This window comes from Oryctolagus cuniculus, chromosome 9 (assembly GCF_051225735.1).
Source record: "Oryctolagus cuniculus isolate XC-2025 breed Fujian yellow rabbit chromosome 9, ASM5122573v1, whole genome shotgun sequence".
Lineage (NCBI taxonomy): Eukaryota > Metazoa > Chordata > Mammalia > Lagomorpha > Leporidae > Oryctolagus > Oryctolagus cuniculus.
In genome coordinates, this window is record NC_142875.1 from 60895218 (window position 1) to 60921211 (window position 25994).

Sequence of the window (25994 nt, forward strand, 5' to 3'; positions counted from 1 at the left end):
AGGAATTTCTTAAAGTTAGGGCTTTTACAAAGTATAAAAGCAAGATGATATTTCTACTTGTAATTAGTTTATACATCTATAATACCCATGATATTCATAGTTTATAGGGGTGACATTCTTGTTGTATATGCACAAGAGGTTAATGAAAATTCATAATCCTCCTAAAATCATAGACTTGATGATTTATTTGTCTTAGGGAAGTGGCTGCTGATTTAATTTTAGTTGTATTCAGCAATCACAGATAAGGTTGGAAGCCTTACTTCTGGAGGAGTATAAAAATTAACTGACAGTTTCTCACTGGAATATGATGTATATAAGAAAGAAGGCCCTTCCAAAGGAATCCCCGAGCATCAGCCTGCCTGAGGCAGACTTCTCTCCAATTCTCTGCTCAAACCAAACTGCTGGTCCAAGAGATCACTGACAATCTCTAACTGAGACAACTGCAGGCTCGCACACTTCCCAGAGGGAATGACCCCATTTTATCTGTGTTCTCAGGACTCCTTTCCCTTTTCTTCTACATCTTTTCCCTCCCAGTCCCATTTCCACTGCCTTCTTTCTCAAAGGCCTTGCTCCTAGGTGACTGTCGTAATTCTCAGGGGAGTTAGTCTGAGCCATTGGCAGGCTGGAGCCAAACTGTATGAGCTGATGAGAGATAGTTGGTAAATGTTCATGGTTTTTCTGAGCAGAGTTAACTTTTGGTAGCTTGACACCAGCCAGGGAGGGAATATTTATGCCACAAAAACTGGCAAAAGTCATTAGCCTCTGCCTAGTCCCCTCGAGAGCTGGTTTATCAGTACACAACTGGGTATCTCACTCTCCAGGAGGTCCTGCATATTCACCAGATTCTCCAGAAAACCTGAAGGATTCCAAATGAATTTCCATGCCTGGGATTGCTCTAACAGGAATAAACAATGGAAAAATCATTACAGGCAATGCCTAAGTGTTATCATATAGGCAAACAGCAAGCCCCGCTGGCTGCAAGCCAGCTCTACTGACATATCACTAGAAGATATGGTAGGAAATTATACATATTCAACAAAGGCACTGCCTTCCTGAGCCAAGAAAGGCTTCTAAAGATATATGCACGTATAATCATCTTGTAAGCTACAGATCACTCTGTAATACTGACCCACTGAATCAAACTGCTCCGAATTTTCAAGGTTACTGGCCAAAGCAAAGAATGAAGTGTAAGAGTGGATCATGCTCCTTAAAAAAGAGAAAATATTGTGTACCCACAGAGAGTAGCTGCAGAGAATTTAGCCTGTGTATCTCTCTCCTCCCAATCTTCAAACACTGACTGAGTGCCTACTATGTACCAAAGGCTGTCTGAACTGTAAGGATGATTAAGTTGCAGTCGCACACTGTGTTTTGGAAGAATCCATCCGTTTTATAGCACACAAAGGAGGTACTACACAGAGGCCTCAAGGAGAGTCTACCAGTCATACTGGGAGGATTTACTTTCTGGTTTGTCTGCTGTAATTAGAAAGTAACACTCTGAAGCTACAACACTGAAGTCCATTTTGCTCCCACAAGACGAGTAAGCAAGAGCCTTAAAGGAAGACGATCTGATTTCTGAGGAAAACTGTGGTGTAGCTTTCTTGGGAGGAATACAAATATAACAAAATAAAAACTTGAAAAATATACTTTACAGAGAATCACCATGGAACACAGGTAGAAGAATTCTGGCTAATACTTAATCCATTTCTAAAAATCTGGTGTCTAAAAGTAATAAATATGGACTCTTCATAATGAGTTCTAGGAACTACAGTTGCAATTAATGTTTTAAATTTGTTTTTATAGTTGTTTACTCTAGGAAGAACACTTTCCTGTTAAAGCATGTAAAATTAATGAATGCATTTTATATGCACAGCTCAATAAATTCTCTCTATACTCATGAAAAAAAAAACCCCAATGAATTCATTAAACAAAAACAAAAGTTTAAATCAACAATGGCTTCAAAGCTCACAACTCTGGAATGGCTGCACAGCCCATAACCCCAGAACACTAAACTGTAGCCCAGACATCAAGGGTACTGATAAAGTGGGTCACTGTATGGTTTATCAGCTACCATGCAGGGGAAGCCAGGAAAGGCGGGCGTCCTTAGGTGGTAGACAGCTTGGCAGGCTGTTTGCTCAGCCTATTCTGCTGATCTGAAGGAGTATCTCCTGCCCACAAGGAACCACACACGACAGGAGTGTGCAAACCACCCATGCTGAGGACCTGAGGACCATTTGGCCACTAGATGGCAATCAGGTTACTCTGCCAGTGACACGGGTGCCGCTTGTAGCCAGCAAGTGTAGGAAGGGTACCAAAAGAATCTCTTCTCTTTTCTCAATATTTCCATGCAAGGCATCTCCTGAGCTCCAGAATCAGGAGCAGATCCATGCTGAATAAAGGGTCCATAAATGAGGAATACTTTGAAAAACAGAATAGGAAGGAAACTACGAAAGAGAAGTATGAGTATGTGCTTGTTATTACCATTGCCCTTGAATGGTTCCTCTGAGACTCAGCTGTGGCAACTACTTGTACATAACAAATAATAATGGGCTTGTCTACACGAGAGCAATTAAAAGTGCTTTCTCATGATTTATCAAGCAGTGAGCAGGAAGAGGAGAGATATAACAAAAAGTAGAAACAGCAAGAGACTATTTGAACAACTAATCTTGTCTGTTTGAACAGAAAGATTCATGCTCACCATTTGTGGCTCAGTGTGCATATGTACAGAGGTATGAGTTTTCAGTATCAACCACAATGGGTCAAGGAATCTTGGAGACAAAAGAACGCTAGACAGCATGTATTCTAATTTTCCTAAGGAAACTGTTATTTAATTTTGAGTTGTATAACTTTATTACTAAGAGTCTTATTTTTCTATTGTGGTTGAACTTTGAAGTGGGGGTACAAAGTTACACTTTTCCTTGAAAATGTTTGGTGTGAGGAAATTCAGATACTGCATTGCATAACATAGTTGAGTATATTTTTGGAGCTGTTAGAAAGTATATTGCTCTGTTCATTTCTAATTTAATAACTACATATTCACTTGAAAAATACAGACTCAAGTCATAGGTCAGAAGGATAATGTGTGATAATTTAAACGAGAAATTCCATTTGTTATCAGATGGCTTCAAGTATCAGTGCACTTAGTACATGTAAGTGTGAACATGGCTGTTGTGTGCTAACCACTGTGCTAGGAGCTAGGAATTCAAAGATCCACAACATATTCAAAAATGTCCCTGAGTAAAGAGCTACAGGCTTAAAATACAAATGGGGTTAATCCTTGTAGCAGTTAAGAGCTGCTATCAAAACCATTAGTAAAAATCCATTTTAAAGATCTATTGTAAAAATAAATTTAGGTCACAAATCTTGACCACAGGAAAAACATAACTGTTGATTTCCATGACATATGAGAAACTGAAATAAAATATAAGAAACTTAAACATAGTAGTATTAATTATTAGGCACCAATGGCTATAATGAAAATAGGAGCTTAATTCAGAGAAAGAAATTCATGTTTAGATTAATAAAAGAAACACAGCCACAAGTAATTAACTTTCAAACATTGTACGGATAGCGCCTACAGCCTGCTGCTATAATAGATCCATTGCACTTATCTTGTTAATTGGTTCTCTGCAGGGCAACATTGCTGGTAGAAACCTACCTTTCTTTTTGCTGGACAACAATGCAATGTAAACAGAAACATTTTTCTCTGAAGATTAAAACAAATAAATTGCAAATAAATCTTTTCAGTCTATGCTTCAGTATTTATGGGGATACAGCCTTCCTCATTCTTTAAATTAGTTTCAGACAGCAACTATATAAGGTACTGACCGAGTTGTTTCTGGAGTCTTGGGGTTTCATTCTGCTCTGCGGGGTGTTCTCTGATTTCCAGTGCAGTCAGGGTCTGCTTACTGTGACTGCGAGATTTACGTTATCTGGAAACAAGGCAGTGGGCAGAAACATTCGAGTGCACGCATGTTTTGCTTACTCTCCGTAGCCTCGAGGTTTTGACCTTGTTAACAAGATCCTGTTTGTTAGACCCTCGATGTTTCTGTCTCCTAGGTAGCACGCAGAGATGCTGACAACAATGGCAGTCGAAGTCGGAGCTGATAAAAAGGTGTTCACGCTGATGGCTACAAAATGAAAGCTGATGACTGTCTCCGTATGTGGTGAATTTAGGAAACTACATTTAAATACTGAAAGAAAAGGAGTGGGAAGCACACGCTTGCTTTTTCACTCTCTAGATGGACAGATTTTTCTGAGCCCAAAAACGATGTAAGCTACTTTGGTTGGGCCAGACATTTTCCTGGCTGCGGCATCTGTAGCTAACTTTACAGCTGAACGTGTACCCCTGAGAAGGAAAGTCAGTTCAAGCGGTACCTGCATATGCCTGTCATCTTCTTGTCCAATCATGTTTCTCCACTCCATGAGGGATCGCTGCAGACGCTCCAGCCCAGTTTCCCAAAGCCTGACGCGACCTCCCATATCAACAGTAACAACGCCGCTTTTGCCCCACTCAGCCAACAGTGCGTCTGTGTCAGAAATGGTAGACAGCCATGTGGTATATGGCGAGAGAGATTCTGACCTGAGAAGGGAATCCAAAGTGAGGGAAAAACAAAAATAAAGCAGGGCAGGTGACCCTTCACAGTTGTAACTGCTTTCCTGTATAAAAGTATGCTTACAACCCTCCTTCTTTTACACATGCTTTTACCTATCTCACAGCAAAAGAGGCAGGACAATTACGAACACAGAAAAACCAGGAGGATCAAATTAAGGCAGGTATAATTTTTCTTTTTTATCACAGTATGTAACCTATCAGTAGTCCTGGTAATGAAACTAGCTTAGGCTAATTTAGGTTCACTAAGTTTGTTATAAATAATTTATCATGGACTGAATGTGTCCCTTCCCAAAATCCTATGCTGGAGCCCTAACTCCCACTGAGCTGGGGAACCTCTGAGAGGTGATTAGGTTTAGACAAGACATGAGCGTAGCGTCTTGTGAAGGGATTAGAACCCTGATTAGAAGAGACCGGGGGAGGCCGGCGCCGCGGCTCACTAGGCTAATCCTCCGCCTAGCGGCGCCGGCACACCGGGTTCTAGTCCCGGTCGGGGCGCCGGATTCTGTCCCGGTTGCCCCTCTTCCAGGCCAGCCCTCTGCTGTGGCCAGGGAGTGCAGTGGAGGATGGCCCAGGTGCTTGGGCCCTGCACCCCATGGGAGACCAGGAAAAGCACCTGGCTCCTGGCTCCTGCCATCGGATCAGCGCGGTGCGCTGGCCGCAGCGCGCCGGCCGCGGCGGCCATTGGAGGGTGAACCAACGGCAAAAGGAAGACCTTTCTCTCTGTCTCTCTCTCTCACTGTCCACTCTGCCTGTCAAAAAAATAAATAAATAAAAAAAAAAAAAAAAAAAAAAAAAAGAAGAGACCGGGGGAATTGTGTGCTCCCTGCCCCTCTCTGACCCACCTTTCTCATGCTGGGACAGAGCAGGAAGGCAGCCTCTGCAGGGGAGCCCTCATCGGGAGATGAATTAGCTGGGGCCATGATCTTGGCTTTCCCAGCCTCGGGACTTTGAGAAATAAATGTTTGTCATTTAAGCCACCCAGTCTATTCTATTATTCTGTTATTGCAGCTTGACCTGAGATAGAAGTCTAATAGAAAGTACATTAAGAAGATATCAACAGATCCATTTGTAAGGAACAAAATTACACAGTAATTTATGGGTTATTTGCATTTTTCTGCGTATGTGGACCCTAGCTGACCCTGGCTCTCAGCTGTCGGGAAGAAAGGAACTCCGCCTCCCCCAGCAACGTGTAGTGGTTGGCTCATTCCTTGGAGTCTCAACTCATTTCAATTGCATTTATATTTGAGACTTTGCCTTTTCTCACTTATGAATCTGTAACATGGAATTTATATAGTTACATGTTTCACACATACATCCATTATCATATAGGATACAATACATATTACTATGGAGCCATGTATATTACTATATGTATAGTAATTTCTAGAAGTGCAACTGCTGTCTGTAAGAGTCAATTGCATGCTTCTTTGAAATAAGTATAGCTTTTGCTATACAAAAGAGACAGATTATAAATTCCTATTACCAAGGTTGGCTCTCTACATGGTGTAAAGGATAGTCTGATCACATAATAAGAAAAAAACACTGAATTAGCAATGTAGATGTGGAAAAATCATAAAACCACAATATGTTAGCTAAATTCTTACAATATATCAAAAGTCAAGAGTATTTGGACCTTTTTTCTGTTTTCCTTAGCTGAACATAAAGACAGTGACAAGGGCAGCTATTCTCAGTGCAAAAGTCTTCTCAAATGTTGATAAGATGAGGAAGAGCACAGTAAGATGAGACCATGTGTTTCAAAACTACTTTCTAGGGCTCCTAAGAGATAAACTTGAAATAATATGGAATTTATTTCATGGTACTCCCTCATAAAGTATTTTCTTTAGAAAAAAAAATTGTAGCTACAGATGGTGAGGTAAAGAGCTATTCAAGAAAAATGGAATTTATCCCTGTGAAACTAGGTTTGAGTTTCTGCCAGGAACACTTCAATTGTATGGGTCCATGAGCATTTTATGTACTGCTTGCCCTTATTTAATTCTCCACCACAAAATTTTCAATTTACAAGGGCAATTTCTTAAATCGTTAAAACAAAAAAGTTACTGAAGAAATTGCATATTTACTAAAGTTCGCACACCAAGTCTAGAATCTCTTATTTTTTAAATGCACATTCCCCTTATACATAATTACCAAGAATTACAGTAGGGTCTAGCTTTCTATACAGCGTATGTGAAGCTAGACAGTACAGGTTTACAAGTGAAAACAGTACAAAAAATAAGTGAGGGCGACAGCAGCGTATTCACTTTGGCCCTGTAGTTACATGCGGTTTTATTGTATTCTCTATTATTTGAAGTTAGTCATCAAGTGGAAAATTCCTGATATGTAGCAGAATGTTAAATTTAAGCAACTGGCAGAAAAACTGAAATCCAGATGGGTTGTTCCCTTGAAATATATATATGTGCCAAAAATAGCAACAGTTAATCTCAAGAGAGACTCAGGATGCAGTGAAACAGATTCTCCATCAAGTGAGACCTGAAATATGGCAAGTGGAGAGGTGCAGGAGGCATAAAACACTGGGCCTCACGGACTTAAAGGAAAAAGCAACACAGAATCCCTCACTACAGTCTTCATTCTGAATACACATCACAAAGATAATCATGTGGACACACTGGGTAAAATATATTATTAAATGTAATTTCACCTGTCTCCTTTGACCTTTTTTTTTAGTGTGGTCACTAAGAAATATAAAATTACATATTTGGCTTGCATTATATTTCCACTGGACAGGGCAGCTCTTAATGAGTGAATTACAGCGACCGGCTGGCGTGCGGCCGGCTACACAGCTGCTCTTGCAGGTGTTCTTCCACGTCAGGGATAACATGTGGCCCTTACAGAAAGTTAAAAAGGAAAGAACACGGGGTTTAGTGAGAGAAGGATAAAGAGAAATACTGTGTGAAATTACCAATGCTTTAGAAATATTTAAGAAGCATATTCTTTGCTTCCATTATTAGAACTAACAGTATATTTTAAGGAGTGTGTCATTAAGACAGACTGAGGAATTTCTTCCAATTTAAAGTCATTTATCCTTAAACCAACACATTAAGATGGTTCCAAGAAGTCATACCTACATTTGTTGGGACAAATAAATCTATTGGTCCCAAGACAGGAAGCTGTTTTTCTGCATTATTTTGTACTGTCCCGCTGAGCTGGCTTCTTCTGAGAGTGGAGGGAGAAGATGGTGGCCTAAGGATGCTCTGGGGGAACCAACAGGTTTCCGTGTCCCTGGCCTTCCACTGACCTTGGAAGACCCTCCAGGCCCCTCTGCTTCAGGTTTCAGGCAAGGACTTCCCCACTGCGTTGCAAGGGCTCCATCACATGTGAGGGAGTCAATGGGAGGAGTGCATCTGATCTTAATCTAGATCCAACCGGAATGGAGGAAGGAGGCTTTGGCCAGAAGGGGCATGGGCAAAGGAAAGAAAAAGGCAAAACTCAGCATATGCTGACAAAGCAGCTGTAAGGTGAACTTGAGAGAGGGAGGCAAGACCAGGATGCACCCAGAAAGGCATGGGTGACAAGTGAGAGGACACCTGTGTTCTCAAGGTAGAGACCAAGTGTTACTGTTTCTGCTTTTGTGTCCTGAGTCTAGCTACCACCACTGGACAAAAATAAAAAACAGTGAATGGTAATGAATTTCATCCTACATCTAAGGAAACCTTCAGCTACTCTTTGACCTCCATAACTGGACATGCACAGAAACATACTTAAAAACAATATTAAGCAAATGCCATTTAAATTCCTCTGACATTTTGAACACCTCTGCTTCAGAACACTATTACATAAAGTTAATAAGTATCAAAATCTCTGCAATACTAAAAATGCTATTTCAGGACATAGAAAAACTTACCACCAGAACAGATCAAACAAAAGAAAATGCAAGGTTGAAGGCTGTTAGACTTATACCTATATAACATTTTTCCAAAATGATTATAAAAATGTCAGTAAAGCATGCGGAAGAACAGCAAGATATAAACCAACTATAATGGGGGGAAAAGAGCTTGCTATTTAAGGAAGCAAAAAGCACACATTTGTTCAGAGTACTTATTAAGAATTCACTCATTTTTTATGATACTACAAGCTAAGAACAAAAGTGAAATGTATTACCTGGGAATAGGGATATATCGCAGTTTCTTTGATTGAAGATCAGTGACTTCTATATAACCAGCTGTTTGCGGAGGGGTAACATCTGCACACGAGTCACAAAATGATCCACGTATTAAATTACTGCATGAGACCCAAATGAACCAAAAGAATAACTGAATGCTGCTAGAAGTGGAATAAAGTTATTAGTGGCTTAGGGTGGAACTCTGGGATGTACTTGCCGGGGTACAGTGTCAAGTCCAGTCCTCATAAAGACCGGGTAGGAAGGCCTGGCTCTGATATTTCCTAGCTGTGTCATATTAGTGAAGTTAGTTACCTTTCTGAGGCCTGTTTCCCCCATTTGTAAAATGGGAACAATAGCAGCATTTGAGCATCTAAGTACTATTTTGAGGATTAGATGAAATTACAGACTCATAGCATTTAATTATAGTTGCTCCACTTACAGTATCTGTCATTATTAGGGCCCTGAAAGACAGAAGTGAGGTGAGCATAGGGCAGTGGAGGGAGGACTCTGGATCACAGAGAATGTGGAAAGTTGAGGGAAGGAGGAGACTAAGAGATGTGGGAGCCAGAGGCCTCCACTTCAGTTCTGGGGTTGGTTTCCCAGCAAATTCTTGGGTTTCACTGACTTCTCTCCCACTAGCACTGTAGACTACCATTGCCCTCAAAGTCAGCAGCTCTGATGAGTCTTTACAGAGAGCGCCAACGGCACTGACAACAAGCAAGACCCAGGATTCCTATTCGAGGGAGAGGAAGCAGAGGCTTACACAGGTGTGCTGAGGTGACTGAGCTGCCATTGCCTTCAAACACAGGCCTTCTGGAACTCCACACACAACTCTTAGCTTAGCTGGCTCCCAGGAAATAGTTATTTGTGAAGTAGACCCATTTTACAAAATCTTGGACCTTAAGTTGCTTTGTAAAAAGAAATTTTCCCTACACATAGCTCACATGTTTAAAGCTTTTCATGTCTGCCTCTCTACCTACCACCTTATATTGTAACTTCTGATTAGAATGAGATATCCAGGATCTTCACACTGAATTCACTGGAGCTTGGCTTTTTTATTTCATGATTGTAGTAGTTTTCTAAATAGCTTATCTGAAAAACTCAACATCTCTCAGATCTACTTAACAAACATGTTTGAACTTACTTTGCACCAGACATCCATGAAGTGCTGGAGACAGAGAAAGGAAAGAGATGTGGACCTTGTCTTTGAGAAGTTCACAGCATAAAGAGAAAACTCTCGTTTTTCTTTCTTTCTTAAAAAATTGTCTAAGCCATTTTGGCCTTTTGGGAGTCACAGTCCTGGGCCAGGTATGAGCTGCAGAACTGGGCAAGGGAGAGTTCCAAGGGAAGGAGGTAATGTCCAGAGACAGGAGGGCATTAGAAATAAAGTAATCTGACCACCCGAATGCATCGGTTGTGCCTGGATGACCATTTGTATAAAATGAATGTCATGGACCATCTGTGTTGAAAATGCAGCCTAGGATATAAGGTCAATCTTGGATAAAGTTTTGCACCATGTACCTTTTTTTTTTTTTTTTTTGACAATTCCTGTTGCTAGAACCTAGCTGAAGTAAGTTGAATTATTTATAGACCACGGTTCAATGCCAAAAATGACCAGTTATTTAAGCAGTTGGGATGACTAAAGATGACTAGCTAACCAACTTACTCACATTTTGGCTTGCCATTTAGAGGATTTCTTTTTAAAGTAGTATTAAGTTGAGCTACTGCCATCAGCACTATTTGGCCTGTGAGAGTAAAGCAAGCCAACTTATTTAAAAATACCATTTTTTTCCTACGTCTTTCTTTTCTTTCATTGTGAAAATTAATTCCATGACATAGAAGGTAAGAAAAGTGCAATGAAAACTGTATACTATTTTAAGAAGAAGAAAGCAAGAATTTTACTCTTGATATTAGAAAATATTTGTATCGATCAGAAAAGGGAATTTGTGGCTATAAAACACTGCAGGGAAAGATAAAAGATGGTGGTAGTAGTGGTAAGCACTTGAAAATAATCAAAATTGATGCTTACTGATTTGCCAGCAGACAAGGATATTTACAAAAAGGACTTTGTGGCTGTCCCTACACAGAATACATGATTGAATTAAGGAAGTAAACCGTGTGGCTAGGTTTTCCTCCAAACTTAGCCAAATCCTTGCCCATCCATTTTAAATGTTTCAACACTCTGGAGAGGATGAGGCTCAGTAAATTTCCATTACATTTATAATCCAGGTGGATTTCAAAGATAGGTATAAACTATATTTAGGGATTAGCTCACTAACCATTAAAGGGAAGTCATTGCTGCAGTGTTTATCACATAGTTCCCATGTACAGTGGGGACAGTTTATATGCGCAGTGCCAAGGTTAGGAGGAGGTATAAAAACTGTCAGGCAGCACAACCAAGAAAATTTTCAGAGGGAAGATGAAATTATATTTTAAAATCCACTCCTTCTAGAAATGCAATTTGATGTACAACAGTGAACCACTAGGTTTAATGTACTTCCACCTGAGTTCCCAGGTTAAAAGAAGGATGAGTGTCATAATAAAAAGGCTTTTATATGTGACGTTTCACATTATGCTATTTTTCAGTGACTTCCTTTATGCTGCTGGGACAACAACCTTGGTAATTCCACTGATGGATACGTGTCCTTCAGACTCTCAATGTATATTCAAGGAGACAGGCATGAGAATATTCATAGTACCCCTTATTTGTGATGGCAAAAACTTAGAAAGAACCTAACTGTGCATTGACAAAGAAGAGATGAGTAAGTGGTGGTATGTAAAGCAGTGACTATGAAGTAGAGCTATCAGTGTGGTGATGACAAAGACGCTCTTCTTGACCAAACCGAATTCCCAAATTCCTGAATTCTCTTCCCAATTCTTAGGATTCGGTGTTCACCTTTACACCATGTAAAAAATTAGCTCAACTTGGATCCTAAACTTAAATATAAAATCTAGAAGTGTAAGACTTGTAGAAGAAAACAAAGGAGATTTTCCTTTCATCAAAATAGGAGAAAATATTTGTGAAGTATACTGACACTGGACTTATACCCAGAACATGGAAAGGATATGCATAGAAAGAATATCTCAATTAAAATGGGCAAAAGATCTGAAGATACATTTCACTAAAGAAGATATATGTGAAAAAATTGTCAACATCATTAAGTGCTAGGGAAAATATAAAATAAAAGTTGAATGAGATAGCACCACAGAACTACTAGAAAGATCAAGAATTGCAGATAATGAGTACTGGCAAGGATACAGAGTAACTGCAACTCTCATTCACTGTTAACAGAAATGCAAGATGGGACTGCACCTTGGAAAACAGTTTGGCAGCTTTGTCACGTAATGTAAAAATGCCATTCCAAGATATGTACACCTAAGTAGAACAGAAAGTTGTGTTCACTTGAAAATCTGTGAATAAATGTGGACAGTGGCCATATTCATTACTGCCCCATACTAGAAACAATCCATTTGCAAACAATAAGCAGAAAATACATCCATATGATAGACAATCACCTGGCAATAAAAAGGAATTGAGTACTGGTACATACAACATAAACAACTGTCAAATGCATTATATCAAAGGAAAGAAGCCAGACTCAGAAATCCACACATTCATATGATTCTATACAATATTCTGATAAAGGTAAATTTATGAGGACAGAAACACAGAAATTTGGCTTTTGGTTTCAGATAGGGTGGGAGTTGGCCACAAAGTGGCATGGGGGAGGTTTGTAGGGCAATGGAATCTTCTGTATAAACTGTGGTAGTGCTTACAAAATTGTGTCTGTCAAACTCAGAGAACTATACAGTAAAAGGGGTGAATTTTACTGTGCATAAGGTGGGTCCTGATAAGGACCAATGTTCATCTTTATGATATCACTCAGATTTGTGGAGAATGGGTGAGGAGAAAAGCATGGAAGAGGTAACATGTTTAGGAGTCTATGGCACTGTTTCAGATAGGCAAGATGGTGGTACTCCAGATGGGAGGCAGGCAGCAGAATGGAGACCAAGTGAGTGGATACAAGGCTCATTAGTGATGTCATATCAGGACAGAGTGACTGATGGATTGGATGTGGACAATGAGAGAAGAGGCATTAAGGTGGACTCCAGGTTTCTGGGTTGACGGAGGTGCACCAAACCCTGCTTCAGAACTCCCTATAATTCCTGGAGTGCTCTGCCAACCCCTGACTCTGCCATATGGGACTCTTTCCCTGGAAAGGTTCCTTCAATTGATTATGATTTGACTCATGAAAGATGAGTGAAAGTTAATCGGTCTGAGTTGTAAGCTTCTCTTTTGCATTGATGTTTCACCTTGTGAATATTCCCATCATAGCACTTATTACACTGTACTGCAATTGTCAATGTATTCATCTGCTTCTTCCTCCATAAACAGCTTAAGGAAATCATGGTTTCTTTCCACGGGTTTCAGTCTGGAAGGAATTAATTCTAAATACTGTTATATAACCAGGGCTTTTCAAACCCCAGGAACAGATTAGTATTATACAGTTAGCATTACATTTGTGAAGCCCATACTACTATAATAAATGTAAAAATAGGGTAATATATTACTGATTCTATGATGCAGATAAGAGCAGTCAATAATTTACAATCATTTGTTATGATGAAAGCAATATCCAATCCAATAATAGCTCTAGATTTGGGAGTGGAAGACTTTGGTGCAAATCTGGGTTTTGCTGGCCACTGGTGGAGTGATCTGGTCATTGAACCCTCTGTCAGCATTTTTTTATGCATAAATTACACAGCATGTCAACAATAGGATGAGATTTTGAAGATCAATGAATGTATATGAGAATAAAAAGATGAGATCAGGACAAGCCTTGGGCTTGGATATATTTTATAGTAATAAACAGAAGTTGACTTTGAAAGCACTGATAATTCAGTCGATCTGTCTTATAAGCACCTGGTTCTCGGTATCAGAAATTTAATACCAAAGTGAGGCTTCATATCTAGTTTATGCCTAAAATCCTGATCATTTTAGGTGGCCTTCTGAAACATGTTCTAGTAAAGTTACTGTAGATTGTCCCAGAACGAGGATGAGCTCTCACACTGTGTGAAGGTGAGTGAGAACTTTTAGAACCCCCTAAGTCTTTTTAGCTGCTTCCAGATCTGTGAGAATAATCTATGTTGATTAATATGCAAAGATAATGATAAGCTAAGTGTTCCCTACCGAAAGCAAGCTACATTTAACCACCTTGGTAAATGAAAAGTTCCTTACCTTTGGGGTAGATATCTCCTAGAGGGACATCTCCTGGGGGGAGAATCCTTACTACCTGATTGGTATCTAAAAGAGTCACACAATTGCTCTGTTTTGGGGTCCCACTTTTCTTCTTTCCTCCATAGAATGCTGTATCAGTGACATTTGATTTATGCAAAGATGATGGCCTCTTCCAAGAATAAACTTCACTAGGTGACTGAAAAACAACAACAAAAAGATTTAAGCATTGTCATATGCCTACCCTCATCACAATTTTAACAATGCACCCTTTCATCTTTAAGCAGATAGTAATGGTAAACTTAAGTTTTTAACAAGTATGAGAAAAACTGAATTATTCTTCAACTCTTTTGGATTTGGTACAGAAAATAGCTGCTTCACAAAGAACTATAATTTTCAGACATGTGAGATATACTAGTTTTTTATTTTGAAATGAAAAAATGAACACATATGTATCGACCATTTGACCTGAGGAATACAACAAAACTAATGTTTCTGAAGCCCTTAGAGTGTCTCTTGTCAATCACACCTCTTTTTGTCTTCTCTAAATTTAACTCTTCTGGAATTTTGCTTTACTTTAAAGCTTTTAAAGTTGCATCCTTTCCAAGATCAAATGATATCTTCCTATGGTTTCTCTGAAACTGCTTTCAAGAGTGAGGACCTCAGCCTGTCAGGAGTTTATTTTTGTGAGTGGTGGGAGGCAAGGACCTAGGTTCATCCTTTAATCACAGGGACACCTAATGGTCCAAATATCATTAACCTTTGTTCACTTTGATATGCAATGCTATCACCAAACACAGATCCGTGTATGCATGCATCTGTTTCTGGGCACTAAGCTCTGTGTTACTGTATATTTTTCTACCACTATGGAAATGTCACATAGTGTTTGTTATTGCACCTTTTACTAGCCTTGAAATTTACTAGGATGAGTACCTCTGCTTGTTCTTTGTTAGTGATGTCATGGTTATTGTTTGCCATTGCACTTCCATAAAAATGTATGAGCGTTATCTGCTCTGCATTCTTGTCGATATTTGTTATTTCTTACTTTAGCCATTCTAAGAGGCATATTGTAGCATCTCATTGTGGTTTTAATTTTCATTTCTCTCATGACCAGTGTTTTTGGATAATTTTTCATATACTAATTTGTCACCCCATATCCTCTTTGTTGAAGCGTTTGTTCAAGTCTTTTGCCCATTTTTATATTTACCCTTAATTTTATTTCTTTTTTTTAAAGATTTATTTATTTATTTGAAAGAGTTACACATAGAGTGGAGAGGCAGAGAGAGAGAGCAAGAGAGAGAGAGAGGTCTTCCATCCACTGGTTCTCTCCCCATTTGACCGCAATGGCCGGAGCTGTGCTGATCCGAAATTAGGAGCCAGGAGCTTCCTCCAGGTCTCCTATGTGAGTGCAGGGGCCCAAGGACTTGGGCCATCTTCTACTGCTTTCCCAGGCCATAGCAGAGAGCTGGATTGGAAGAGGAGCAGCCAGGACTAGAACCAGCGCCCATATGGGATGCTGGCGCTTCAGGCCAGGGCTTTAAACCACTGTGCCACAGTGCCGGCCCCATCCTTAATTTTATTTCTGTAACTATCTAAATACATAGAAAATTATGAATACAAACAAATATATCCAACTCCAATTCAATGACTATGGGGCTCATTCTAGTTTTCTTCTTTCAGTAAATGTGACTCCCTTCTCCACCAGAAATCTGTTTTAATTAACCTTATGTTATTATTTTGGCAGAGAAAGAAATAAAGGGTATCCAAATAGGAAAGGAGAAAGTCAAACTGTCATTGTTTACACATGACATAATCTTTTTTTTTCCCCTAAGAAAAATCTTTAGTTGTCTACAGGGAGATATCCTACTGACAAATTTTTTTTTTTTTTCCTTAATAGAAACATAGAGAGTCCCCATTCTTTATCCACAGCAAAATAAATAGCTATTCCCTACAGAAGGACAGTGGCATTGCTCTAGGGCCCACTTGGGGCCTGAAATGGGTTAGGGGGCCATCAGTCCCATGTGATACAATCTTATACATAGAAAACACCACACATTTCACCAAAAATCGATTAGAAAAATATATACAGCAAACTGCAGGACACAAAAATCAACGTGCAAAAATTAATAGAACTGTTTTTCATCAATAGCAAATTATAGGAAAAAAGAATGAAGAAAGCAATTTCAACTCCATTAGCTATAAAAAAATAATGTGAAGTATCTAGGAATAAATTTAGCAAAGGAGTAAACAATCTCTTAAATAAAAACTATAAATATTGATGAAAGCAACTGAAGAGGACACAAACATGTGAAAAGACAGCCTCTGTTCATGAAGTGGAGGAATCAATATCCTTAAAACATCCATAGCATCCAACTCACTTACAGATTCAATATTATCCCTATCAAAATATCAATGACTTTTTGATTTACAGAACTAGACAAAATACTACTAAAATTTGTATGGAACTACAAACACCCCAAATAGCCAAACCAAACTTAAACAAAAAGAAGTGAACTTGAGACATTATATTACCTGACTTTAAAATTTACTACAGAGCAACAGAAATTAAAACAGCATAGTATTGGCATAAAAACAGACAGACCAATGGAGAAAAATAGAGAACCTAGCAGTAACCCTACATATCTACAGTCAACTGATCTTTGACAAATGTGCTAAAAACATATATTAGAGGAAGAATGATCTTCCAGTAGATGGTGCTGGGAAAATTGGCTATCTACACACAGAAGAATGAAACTGGGGCACCTGTCTATTACCATGTACAAAAATCAACACAGATGGATTAAAGATCTAAATGTAGGACCTGGAGCTATGAAACTACTAGAATAAAACAGGGAAAATACTTCAGCACACTGGGATAGGCAAGGATTTGTTTTTGAATCAGATCCTAAAAGACAAGAAAAAAAATAAAGATATCAAATGAGGAAGCTAATTCCAAGCAAAGGAAATAATCAACAGAGTAAAGAACTAATCTGAATGAGAGAATGTATTTTGCTTTAAAGCTATTGATTTGATAAAGGGTTAATATTCAGAACATATAAAGAACACAAACAACTCAGTAGCAAATACCACCACCAAATAATGGGCAGTAGATCCAGACATTTTTAAGAGAAAGACACACATACGGCTGACAGGTACATGAAAAAAAGCTCAGTGTCACTAATCATGGGGTTAAGGCAAATCAAAATCACGGAGAGATATCACCTGACTGCAGTTGTATAGCCACTGTCAAAACCACAAAAAGCAGCCAGCGATGCCGAGGATGTGGAGAAAAGGGAACATCTGCACACTACTGCTGACAATGTTCATCACTACAGTCACTGTGAAAAACAGTAAAGAGTTTCCTAAAAAACTAAACTAAATTAAAACTACTATATGCTCCAGAAATCTCACTATTTGGGATACATATATCCAAAGGAAAGGGAATCAGACTGTTGAAGAGACATCTGCACTCCTGTGTTTACTGCAGCATTATTCACAATAGCCAAGAAGTGGAAACAATGTAAGTGTCCATCTACTGATGAATGGATAAAGACAATGTGATACATAGACACAATGCAAAACCACTCAGCCATAAAAGGGATGAAATCCTGTCATCTGCAACAACATGGATGGAACTGAAGGTCATTATGTTAAGTGAAATAAGCCAGGCACAGAAAGACTAGTACTGAATGACCTTACTTATATGTGGAATCTAAAAAAGTTGAGCCTGTAGAAGTTGAGAGCACAGTGATGGTTACCAGAGTCTGGGGAGAGCAGAACGGAGGAAGGGATGAGAAGTGGTTGATTAATGGGTACTAAGTTATAGTTGGATAGGAATAAGAAGTTCTGGGCTTCCGTTGTACAGTAGGGTGACCATGGATGACAATGACATACCATGTATTTTTTTTTTAACGAAAAAGCAAGAAGAAAGGATTTTTAATTTATTAATCATAAAGAAATGATAAATATTTGAGGAGAGCAGGTGTATTTAACCTGATCTGAACATTATACAACACACATATGTATTAAAACATCACATGGTACCTCTTAGTCATGTACAATTTTTATGCATTAAAAAGGCTTTAAAATACATATCATTTAATTATCCTGAATATATTTCATTATCTTTATGTTACTATGGTTAATGTATTTACTTTCATTGTGCATTCTCCACTTTCTATCCCCACCATAACCTTATCTTCTTGGCGGAAGCCCTGGATACCTTGCTTGGGTTCCCGAAGCTGATACTGAGCTAGGTTCAAGTGTGAACCTTCTCCTCCATTTGCTGGGACTCCCACACACCACACCAGGCTGCCCCTTCCCCATGCAAAGTCTTTTTTTAAAGATTTATTTATTTTACTTGAAAGGCAGAGTTACAGAGAGGCAGAGGCAGAGAGAGAGAGAGAAAGAAAGAAAGAGAGAGAGGTCTTCCAGATGGTCGCAATGGTCTGAGCTGCTCTAGTCCAAAGCCAGGAGCCAGGAGCTTCTTCTGGTCTCCCATGCGGGTGCAGGGGCCAAAAGACTTGGGCCATCTGCTTTCCCAGGCCATAGCAGAGAGCTGGATCAGAAATGGAGCAGCCAGGACTTGAACTGGTGTCCCTATGGGATGCCAGCACTGCAGGTGGCGGCTTTACCTGCTATGCTAGGAATGCTTTCAATGTTTCACTACTGAGGATGATATTTGCTATAGGTTTTTATAGATATTTGTTACTAGGATAAGAAATTTATGTAAGCTTTTAATAATTTTGGTGTTTTTGATAACTGTACAAAAGTTAATAAGAGGTGACATATCCTTTGTTGATAGTTTTATGTATAATGTAAAGAAATCCACATAAAAGCAGACAGGCAGTGTGGTATAGTAAAAAGGATTCAGGGTAGAGGGTTGGTCACACTTGAATTCAAATCTTAGTTTGCTTACTGATAGCCTCTGTGACCTGAGGGGCAGAACTTTTCCACTTCTTGATCTGTAAAGCCTTGTATAACTGTTATAAAAACTAGCTTTCAGAAAAGGGCTTAGAATTAAGCACAATACCTAACCATTGCATTGGGAACCAAAAAATACAATTGCCATCCAAAAACATTGAAGGCTGTCTGGTTGACTCTAATTTTTCACTTAATAGATATTCACTGAGCACCTTTTAGGTGGTGGGTACCACACTAAGGACCAGGGATATAGCTTTTAACTTAACAAGTTCAGTAATCACACAGGCTATAAAGGATTTCTATAGGATTAGTACATACAGTATTTTATACTCGGTTTTGATTCTCTAACTTGTTTATAATTCTATCTCTATTTTAATTTCTTCAATCAGAAGAAAGTTATTAGATCTATTTTTTACTTAGTTCCATCTTCAGACAAAAAGCTCCATTGCTTTTTCTACTCACAGCTATAACACTGTAGAAAGCATATCAAACACATCTCTTTCATTCACTTGAGGCTGCTGTGGACATTGTAGTCCAACTACAGGTTTCACTTTGAGTTACATAATATGATAACAAATGCTGTTTACTTGATAATCAGGAAGACATATGGCTAAGTCCTAAGCCACATATTATCCATGGGGTTTTAGATTTCAAATGTCTTATATCCTGAAGGGCCTACCATTCATTAATTACATTAAAAATTTGAGGCATGTGAGATGGTTGTATTATCAAGAAGAGCCCATATTTTTATCTTTTAAATGACTCTATCAGCCCATCTAATAGCTACAAAGGAAATTATGAAAATTAAATGTATAATCGAAACACATGGAGCTATATCAAGGTTGTTGGATGGCAGTGTGGACTGAAATGACCTTTACATTTATTTCCTCACATTTTCATCAGGAGAGACTGGTGCCCAGTTTTACCTGGAGTCAAATACAAACAGCCTCTTCTTTATAACAGTAAAGAGCAGTAATATGCTTCATTGAATTGAAAGATAAGTTGAGGTCATTACCCATCACAGCCTAAGCTGGATGTTGCGAACATACATTAAATCAGAGCAAAACTTAAATGAAAGTGAACTGATGTTCATGAGTGTTGAAGAACTGCATCTACAGTAATGACCCCTCTAAAATTTAACTTGAAAATATTTTAGGAGACTACTTTATTAGTCTCAAATTGTTTCTTGTGTCATTGAACTTCCACAAATGGAGAATACTCATTTTCCCTTACTAAATTATATCATAGAATTACACTCCAAATGTTACTTTTTAAAAAAAAAAAAGATTTATTTTATTTATTTGAAGAGTTAGAGAGGTAGAGCTAGAGAGAGAGAGAGAAAAAGAGAGAGGTCTTCCATTCACTGGTTCACTCCTCAAATGGCTGCAACGGCCAGAGCTGAGCAGATCTGAAGCCAGGAGCCAGGAGTTTCTTCCAGGTTTCTCACAGGTCCAAGTGCTTGAGCCATCTTCTATTGTTTTCCTAGGCCACAGCAGAGAGCTGGATCAGAAGTGGAGCAGCCAGGACTTGAACCAGCACCCATATGGGATACTGGCACTGCAAGCCAGGGCTTTAACCCACTGTGCCACAGTGCTGGCCCTTCAAATGTTAATTTTTAAAAAATTAATGAAATTATATAAGTATAATATAGTTTTTAAGTGACTGACTTATAGATTTGATCTGATATATTTACCAGAAAAGAATTATGTTTTTAATTACTCCATCAAACAGGCTTACAGATTACAGGTTAAATTGAGGAGAAGAAACATTTATTCAATAATTAAAAAATTGATGCTTGGGGGCCTGTGTTGTGACATAGCAAGTTAAGCCTCTGCCTGCAACCCTGGCACCCCATATGGGTGCTGGTTCAAGACCCAGCTTCTCCACTTCCAATCCAGCTCCCTGCTAGTGTGCCTGGGAAAACAGCAGAAGACAGCCCAAGGTGCTTGGGTCCCTGTACCTGTATCTATGTGGGAGACCCAGAACAAGCTCGGGGCTCCTACTTTTGACCTGGCCCAGCCCCCATGGCCATTGCAGCCATCTGGGGAGTGAACCAGTGGATAGAAGACCTCTGTCTCTGTCTCTCCCTCTTGTTCTCTCTGTGAAAAAAAAAAAATGCTTACCATGAGATCTGGAAAACCAACTACTACTGTAGCATAACTGTTCTCATCTGAGAGGATTCGGTTGGGAGAGACAATCTTTTGTCCCACAGCTGAACTTAGATTGTCAGATGAGAGTTGGTCACTTGAAATTTTATGAGGTATGCTGAATTCTGTTTCTGAAAAGAGACGAACATTAGACATCATACGTCCCCAGCATGCTCCAGGAATTAATTTTTTACAGGATTTCAGTTTAAACAACTCAAACAGAAAGGAAAAGGTAAAAAGAGAGAGAAGGAAAGAGAGAGAAACTTTAAATTCATAGACTTTGGTCTGAGAAACTGTTTTCACAATCAAGACATCTTCCCAAGTGCTTCTAAGTATTTATGAAATTTGAAATTGTATTAGGAATAAATATTAGTATTGTCTATTCCCTGTGAAACTGGCCCAACTCAGGATTGGTAACAGTACATTTTAGAGATTTTTCATAAGTACTGTTCATCACCACCGCCACCCCAAGACTTTGATGAAATACATAGCAGCCCTGATGGCCAAGAAAATAAAGAAAAGATGTCATCTTAATTAGGAAGCTATATGTATATAAAAATTCTGATTTGGCAGTTAAACAACCCAAAGACAAAACTTAAAAGAGTGAGCTTCCTCATGATGAACGGGAAGATGGTAGATGACCTATTTACTATTTCTAGGGTAGTGACTAAGTTTTCTTTTGGTATGAAATTAGCATAGGCTGATGTTATTGTCCTTAAATGATTCTAGAGGACAGTCCATGTATAAGCATGCACCCATACAGCCATCAGCACAGAGAGCATGGTATTTACCTTGTGTAACTCCAAACCCTGCACTAGGCAGTTCCTCTTTCAACATGTACAGCTGGCATGCTCCACTGTTCTCAGATTCAATGTGTGCTGGCTTAGTTAAAAGGTATTTCCTATAAACAAATGAAACACCTGAGTGAGTTTTTCTTTTTCTAATAATCATAATGGTAGACTATAAAAAATTAGAGTTTTTGCTCCCAAAGCCTCTTTAAAAAATCATCTAATTTGCAGTTTCAGGACTTCATCAGAAATTAACAAATGATTTCTCAACACTGTGTAAACGAACAGTGTCCAATAACTATGCAGTGGTAAAAGTGAACTCCAAATCCCACACTTCCTATAAGAGGAAGAGCTGTAAAAAGAAAAGCAACTCTAATGTAGTACGCCCTTATTTGCATGGCACCCTCTCTTGACAGGACTCTTTGATCTGCCAGTAACTAGGAACAAGACCTCTGATGTGTCATCAGCTGGCTCCTTACCACTACAGTCCCTCTGATCTACTTATTTTTTAGGATTTTCAAAATTCAGATATATAAACAGTCAGAAATCTTTTGCAACTACTTCTACTTGTCAATCGAAGGGCACAAATGCAGTCATGAGTGAGGGGACTCAGAATTTAGTGTGCACATTAAGGGCCACTTAATGCCTTTCATGCAGAAGTGTACAGTAGCCCAAGCATAAACATAACATAACCAAATAGGAGCATACGAGGTGAAAAGAAGAAGACAATTCTAAGGAGTTGATTCTGTGAAGTTATAGGAAGGCAGCAGTTCTAAGATGCAGACTGTGACTCTTTGAAGAAGGAATAAACGTCAAATCTATACAGAAGAATTTGCAATTTGGCAGATATATAGTATATATATATATTGCAGAATATAGTAGATTTTCAATGTGTTAATGGAAACATAGATCATTTATATAATCATTATTTTATAACTGCTAATTTCAATGGATTGCTTTGAGAAATGACATTTATTTTTCTTGTAATTCTTGCCTACAGAGATGCTGCCAAACACACACACCTTGAAGACAGACATAAGGAATTCACAGTAAGGCTGTTGGATCATTGATTTCGAAGGCCGCGCTACAACATGCCCCGTAACACGCTATATGGATCTACCCACTGATTTGTTCTGCTCTCCACCAGAAGCCATTTGTCCTCCGCTACAAGGAAAGCCGCACTGAGGTTAATGGGAAGCGAGATAGTGTGAGTTCGTCCTTCTAGAACATCCAGCACCGTCAGACTGTTCCTGAAAAAGGAGACGAAAACCATATGAGAAAGGAAATAGTAAGGATAATGGTTGAGTAATTATGGTAGAGTCATTCCACAATATGTTGTACAGCCCTAAGAGGGATGTTTTAAAGTCTAAGTAATAACATGTTTTTAAATAGAAAACTTTTATTTAATAAATACAAATTTCAAAAGTACAACTTCTGGATTATAGCGGCTCTTCTCTCCATAACCACCCTCCCACCCCCAAACCATCCCATCTCCTACTCCCTCTCCCATCCCATTCTTCATTAAGATTCATTTTTAATGATCTATATACAGAAGATCAACTCTATACTGAGTAAAGATTTCAACAGTTTGCACCCACACAGAAAACAGTAATAAGATATTAAAATGTTAATTGAGATCCTAAACTATGTCCAAGTGATAGCTTCTGTGTTACAATCTTTCTTGTCTGTTTCGCAGTGTTCTTCAATGTGAGAAGAGTGAATTTCACATCAAAGCATCTCTAACTTGGTTACATTAGCTTTGTAATACACAAGTATAATTACAACAGGAAAGAATGGACAAAATAAGAGCCTCAGTTTAAATCTCTCACCGTGAAGAACTCACCCTTTTTCTTTGTAGAAAACTAGCCAGTTTTTGTGTGCAAATTCTTTACACATTTTATAAGTTTCCTGAAGACAGAACAAAATAGCAACATTAATAATTGTGTCAGATGCAGTCATGTCTTTAGCTACTCCCCTTTAAATAAATTCTTCAATGTATAAAACCTCTACCCACCCCAAGACTCTTATAAAACATGGATTAAACTGTAGTTCAAAATTTACTGTACAATTATGTACTAAAGCTTCTTTAGAATCAGTTTTGAAAAATAATTCCAAATACTGTTTAAACATAAATATACTATCTGGTAATTAAGAATAGAATTCACATCATAACATAAACATGTGGTACATATTTTATTTTTTTAGATTTAGATATACTTAAAACATTTAAAAATTTCTTTTTATGGTCTTTGAAGACATAAGAATGCTGTTTTGCAGGGCATAGTGTAAGCTGCATATTTGCAGTTTAATTTAGTTAACAAACCAAAGAGTTATTCATCTAATAGGGGCAATTAGGAGTTGTACTCATGGTTTTATCACACAAATCTAAAATACAACTATATTTAGTAAACAAGTTAAAATTTACTGCATGACTGGGAGTTGGTTATGAACATCATATTCAAATTTTAATATCACATTCAAATAATGTTCTATTATTAGTTCATTCCTGTTAATATGTGGGTCAAGATGCTATTCATATTTGATTATACATGTATCTATAACTGCATATTTGTACTACATCAAAATCTGCAAGTACATAGAAAGAATTCTCTTATGCATTATGGTAAAAAAGGCAGGGATAGGCAGCATTCTCTAATGTTTTATGTCAGAAAGCTACAGAAAGGCCTGTGCAGTTTGCTGAAAGCGTGGTCTTCCTTACAGGTTCCTGCTTGTACAACCAGGAAGACTTCTTGGACGTAACTTCTTGTGAAGGGAGGATGAGACGCCGAAGGGCCCGGCCTGGAGTGTCCAACAACAGGATGACATTACTCTGGAAATAAAGACAAGAGTGAAAAGCTTAAGGTTTGTTCCTGCTTTTTTACGGGGGGGTTGCTGCTGCTGCTACTGCTGCTTTTTTTTTTTTTTTTTTTTTAAGCACTGGCCTCCTGGCAGCCTGAGAGTGGAAGGTTTAGTGATAGACCAATGGGAAGACAAGAATATTGAAGTACTCAACAGACACACGAAGACATCAAATGATTTCCCATAACATAGAATTGAAACTTTTAGGTGGGCCTTCTGAAGGCTTTCCCAATTATGGAAGGTAGAAGGTATTTTCTTGAAGATTTTATCTTAAGACCATTCCCTCCTAAATATAATACAGCTGGCTGAACCATGATTCTGTTTTTACTATATAATAAAAAGAAAATTAAGGACTGACACATATTTTCAAGAAGTTTACTTATACCCAAATTACACTTAGAGAATGCTCTGTAGAAAGTTCTCTTACATCATGTATGATTAAATCTTATTTATCCTTTTCATGAGAACAGGTTCAGTTCAGAAAACAGGTATCTTATGTAAAGATGAGTTGACAAGAAAACATGAAGGACTTGAAGATTAGCTGGTAAGAGTGTTTCTTCAACTTGAAATTCACTAAGCTAGAATTAACTGGTACTATACTAATATACAAACAAGAGACTTCTTCAGCATTATTAATCACTGCTATGCAATGAGGTAATAATCCCCCAGTGATTAGAAGGGCTTTTACAAAGAAGAGAAACAAGCCCTAGGCATTGAAATACAGAAATAGAAACACATGAAATAAGAAGTTAAAACTGAGAAAGCCAAAAATGATTAACTATCTTAAAGCAATGCAAAAAAAGTTGACTTTTTTCCATTAAAATATGAAGACATTTGAAGATCAGACTAACAGGTTTGCAAAAGACACCTGATAGTTGTTTGCCCTTATTGCTAGGCAACTGTCCCTTCTTTCTGGTTTTTGTGCTGTTTTAAATTTGGGGCTCCTCCATTTACCTCTACCTTTTTGACTTCTTAATTTCAAGAACTTCCTTTAGGGAAAATAAAGTAGAAAGGCACCCAAAGTATTAATACTTATTTTGCAACATATAAAAAGCAATTAAATTGCAAGAGGTTTGTTCATTTATTCCACAATATTTATTAAGCAGCTTATATTTAAAGTACAAAAGAGACTACAGCAATGAATTAATCATGGCCCTTGCCCTCTTTTATGTAATCCAGTTAAAGAAATGTAAAAATACTAATGAATCAGCTGCAATTCTAGTACTTGGTACTGTGGTTTCAAGATTTATTTTATAAGCAAATTTTATTGAAGTGCTCAAGAATTAAAGTAGCATTTGCACTGCATAGTTTA

The 25994-nt window shown here is 38.3% G+C and overlaps 1 protein-coding gene across 2 annotated transcripts in view; it reads right to left on the reverse strand.

The window, feature by feature from the left end:
- The window catches only part of VWA8 (von Willebrand factor A domain containing 8), a 407445-nt gene that overhangs the window by 100765 nt on the left and 280686 nt on the right, over positions 1 to 25994 (reverse strand). For both annotated transcript variants that reach the window (XM_008260014.5, XM_051850641.3), the window contains 8 exons: positions 24543 to 24653; positions 23667 to 23731; positions 22948 to 23073; positions 21827 to 21936; positions 21012 to 21166; positions 13969 to 14164; positions 8729 to 8810; positions 4375 to 4579 (listed from right to left, as the gene is read on the reverse strand). In XM_008260014.5, the coding sequence (XP_008258236.3) occupies positions 4375 to 4579; positions 8729 to 8810; positions 13969 to 14164; positions 21012 to 21166; positions 21827 to 21936; positions 22948 to 23073; positions 23667 to 23731; positions 24543 to 24653 (1050 nt within the window). The remainder of the gene's footprint in view (positions 1 to 4374; positions 4580 to 8728; positions 8811 to 13968; positions 14165 to 21011; positions 21167 to 21826; positions 21937 to 22947; positions 23074 to 23666; positions 23732 to 24542; positions 24654 to 25994) is intronic.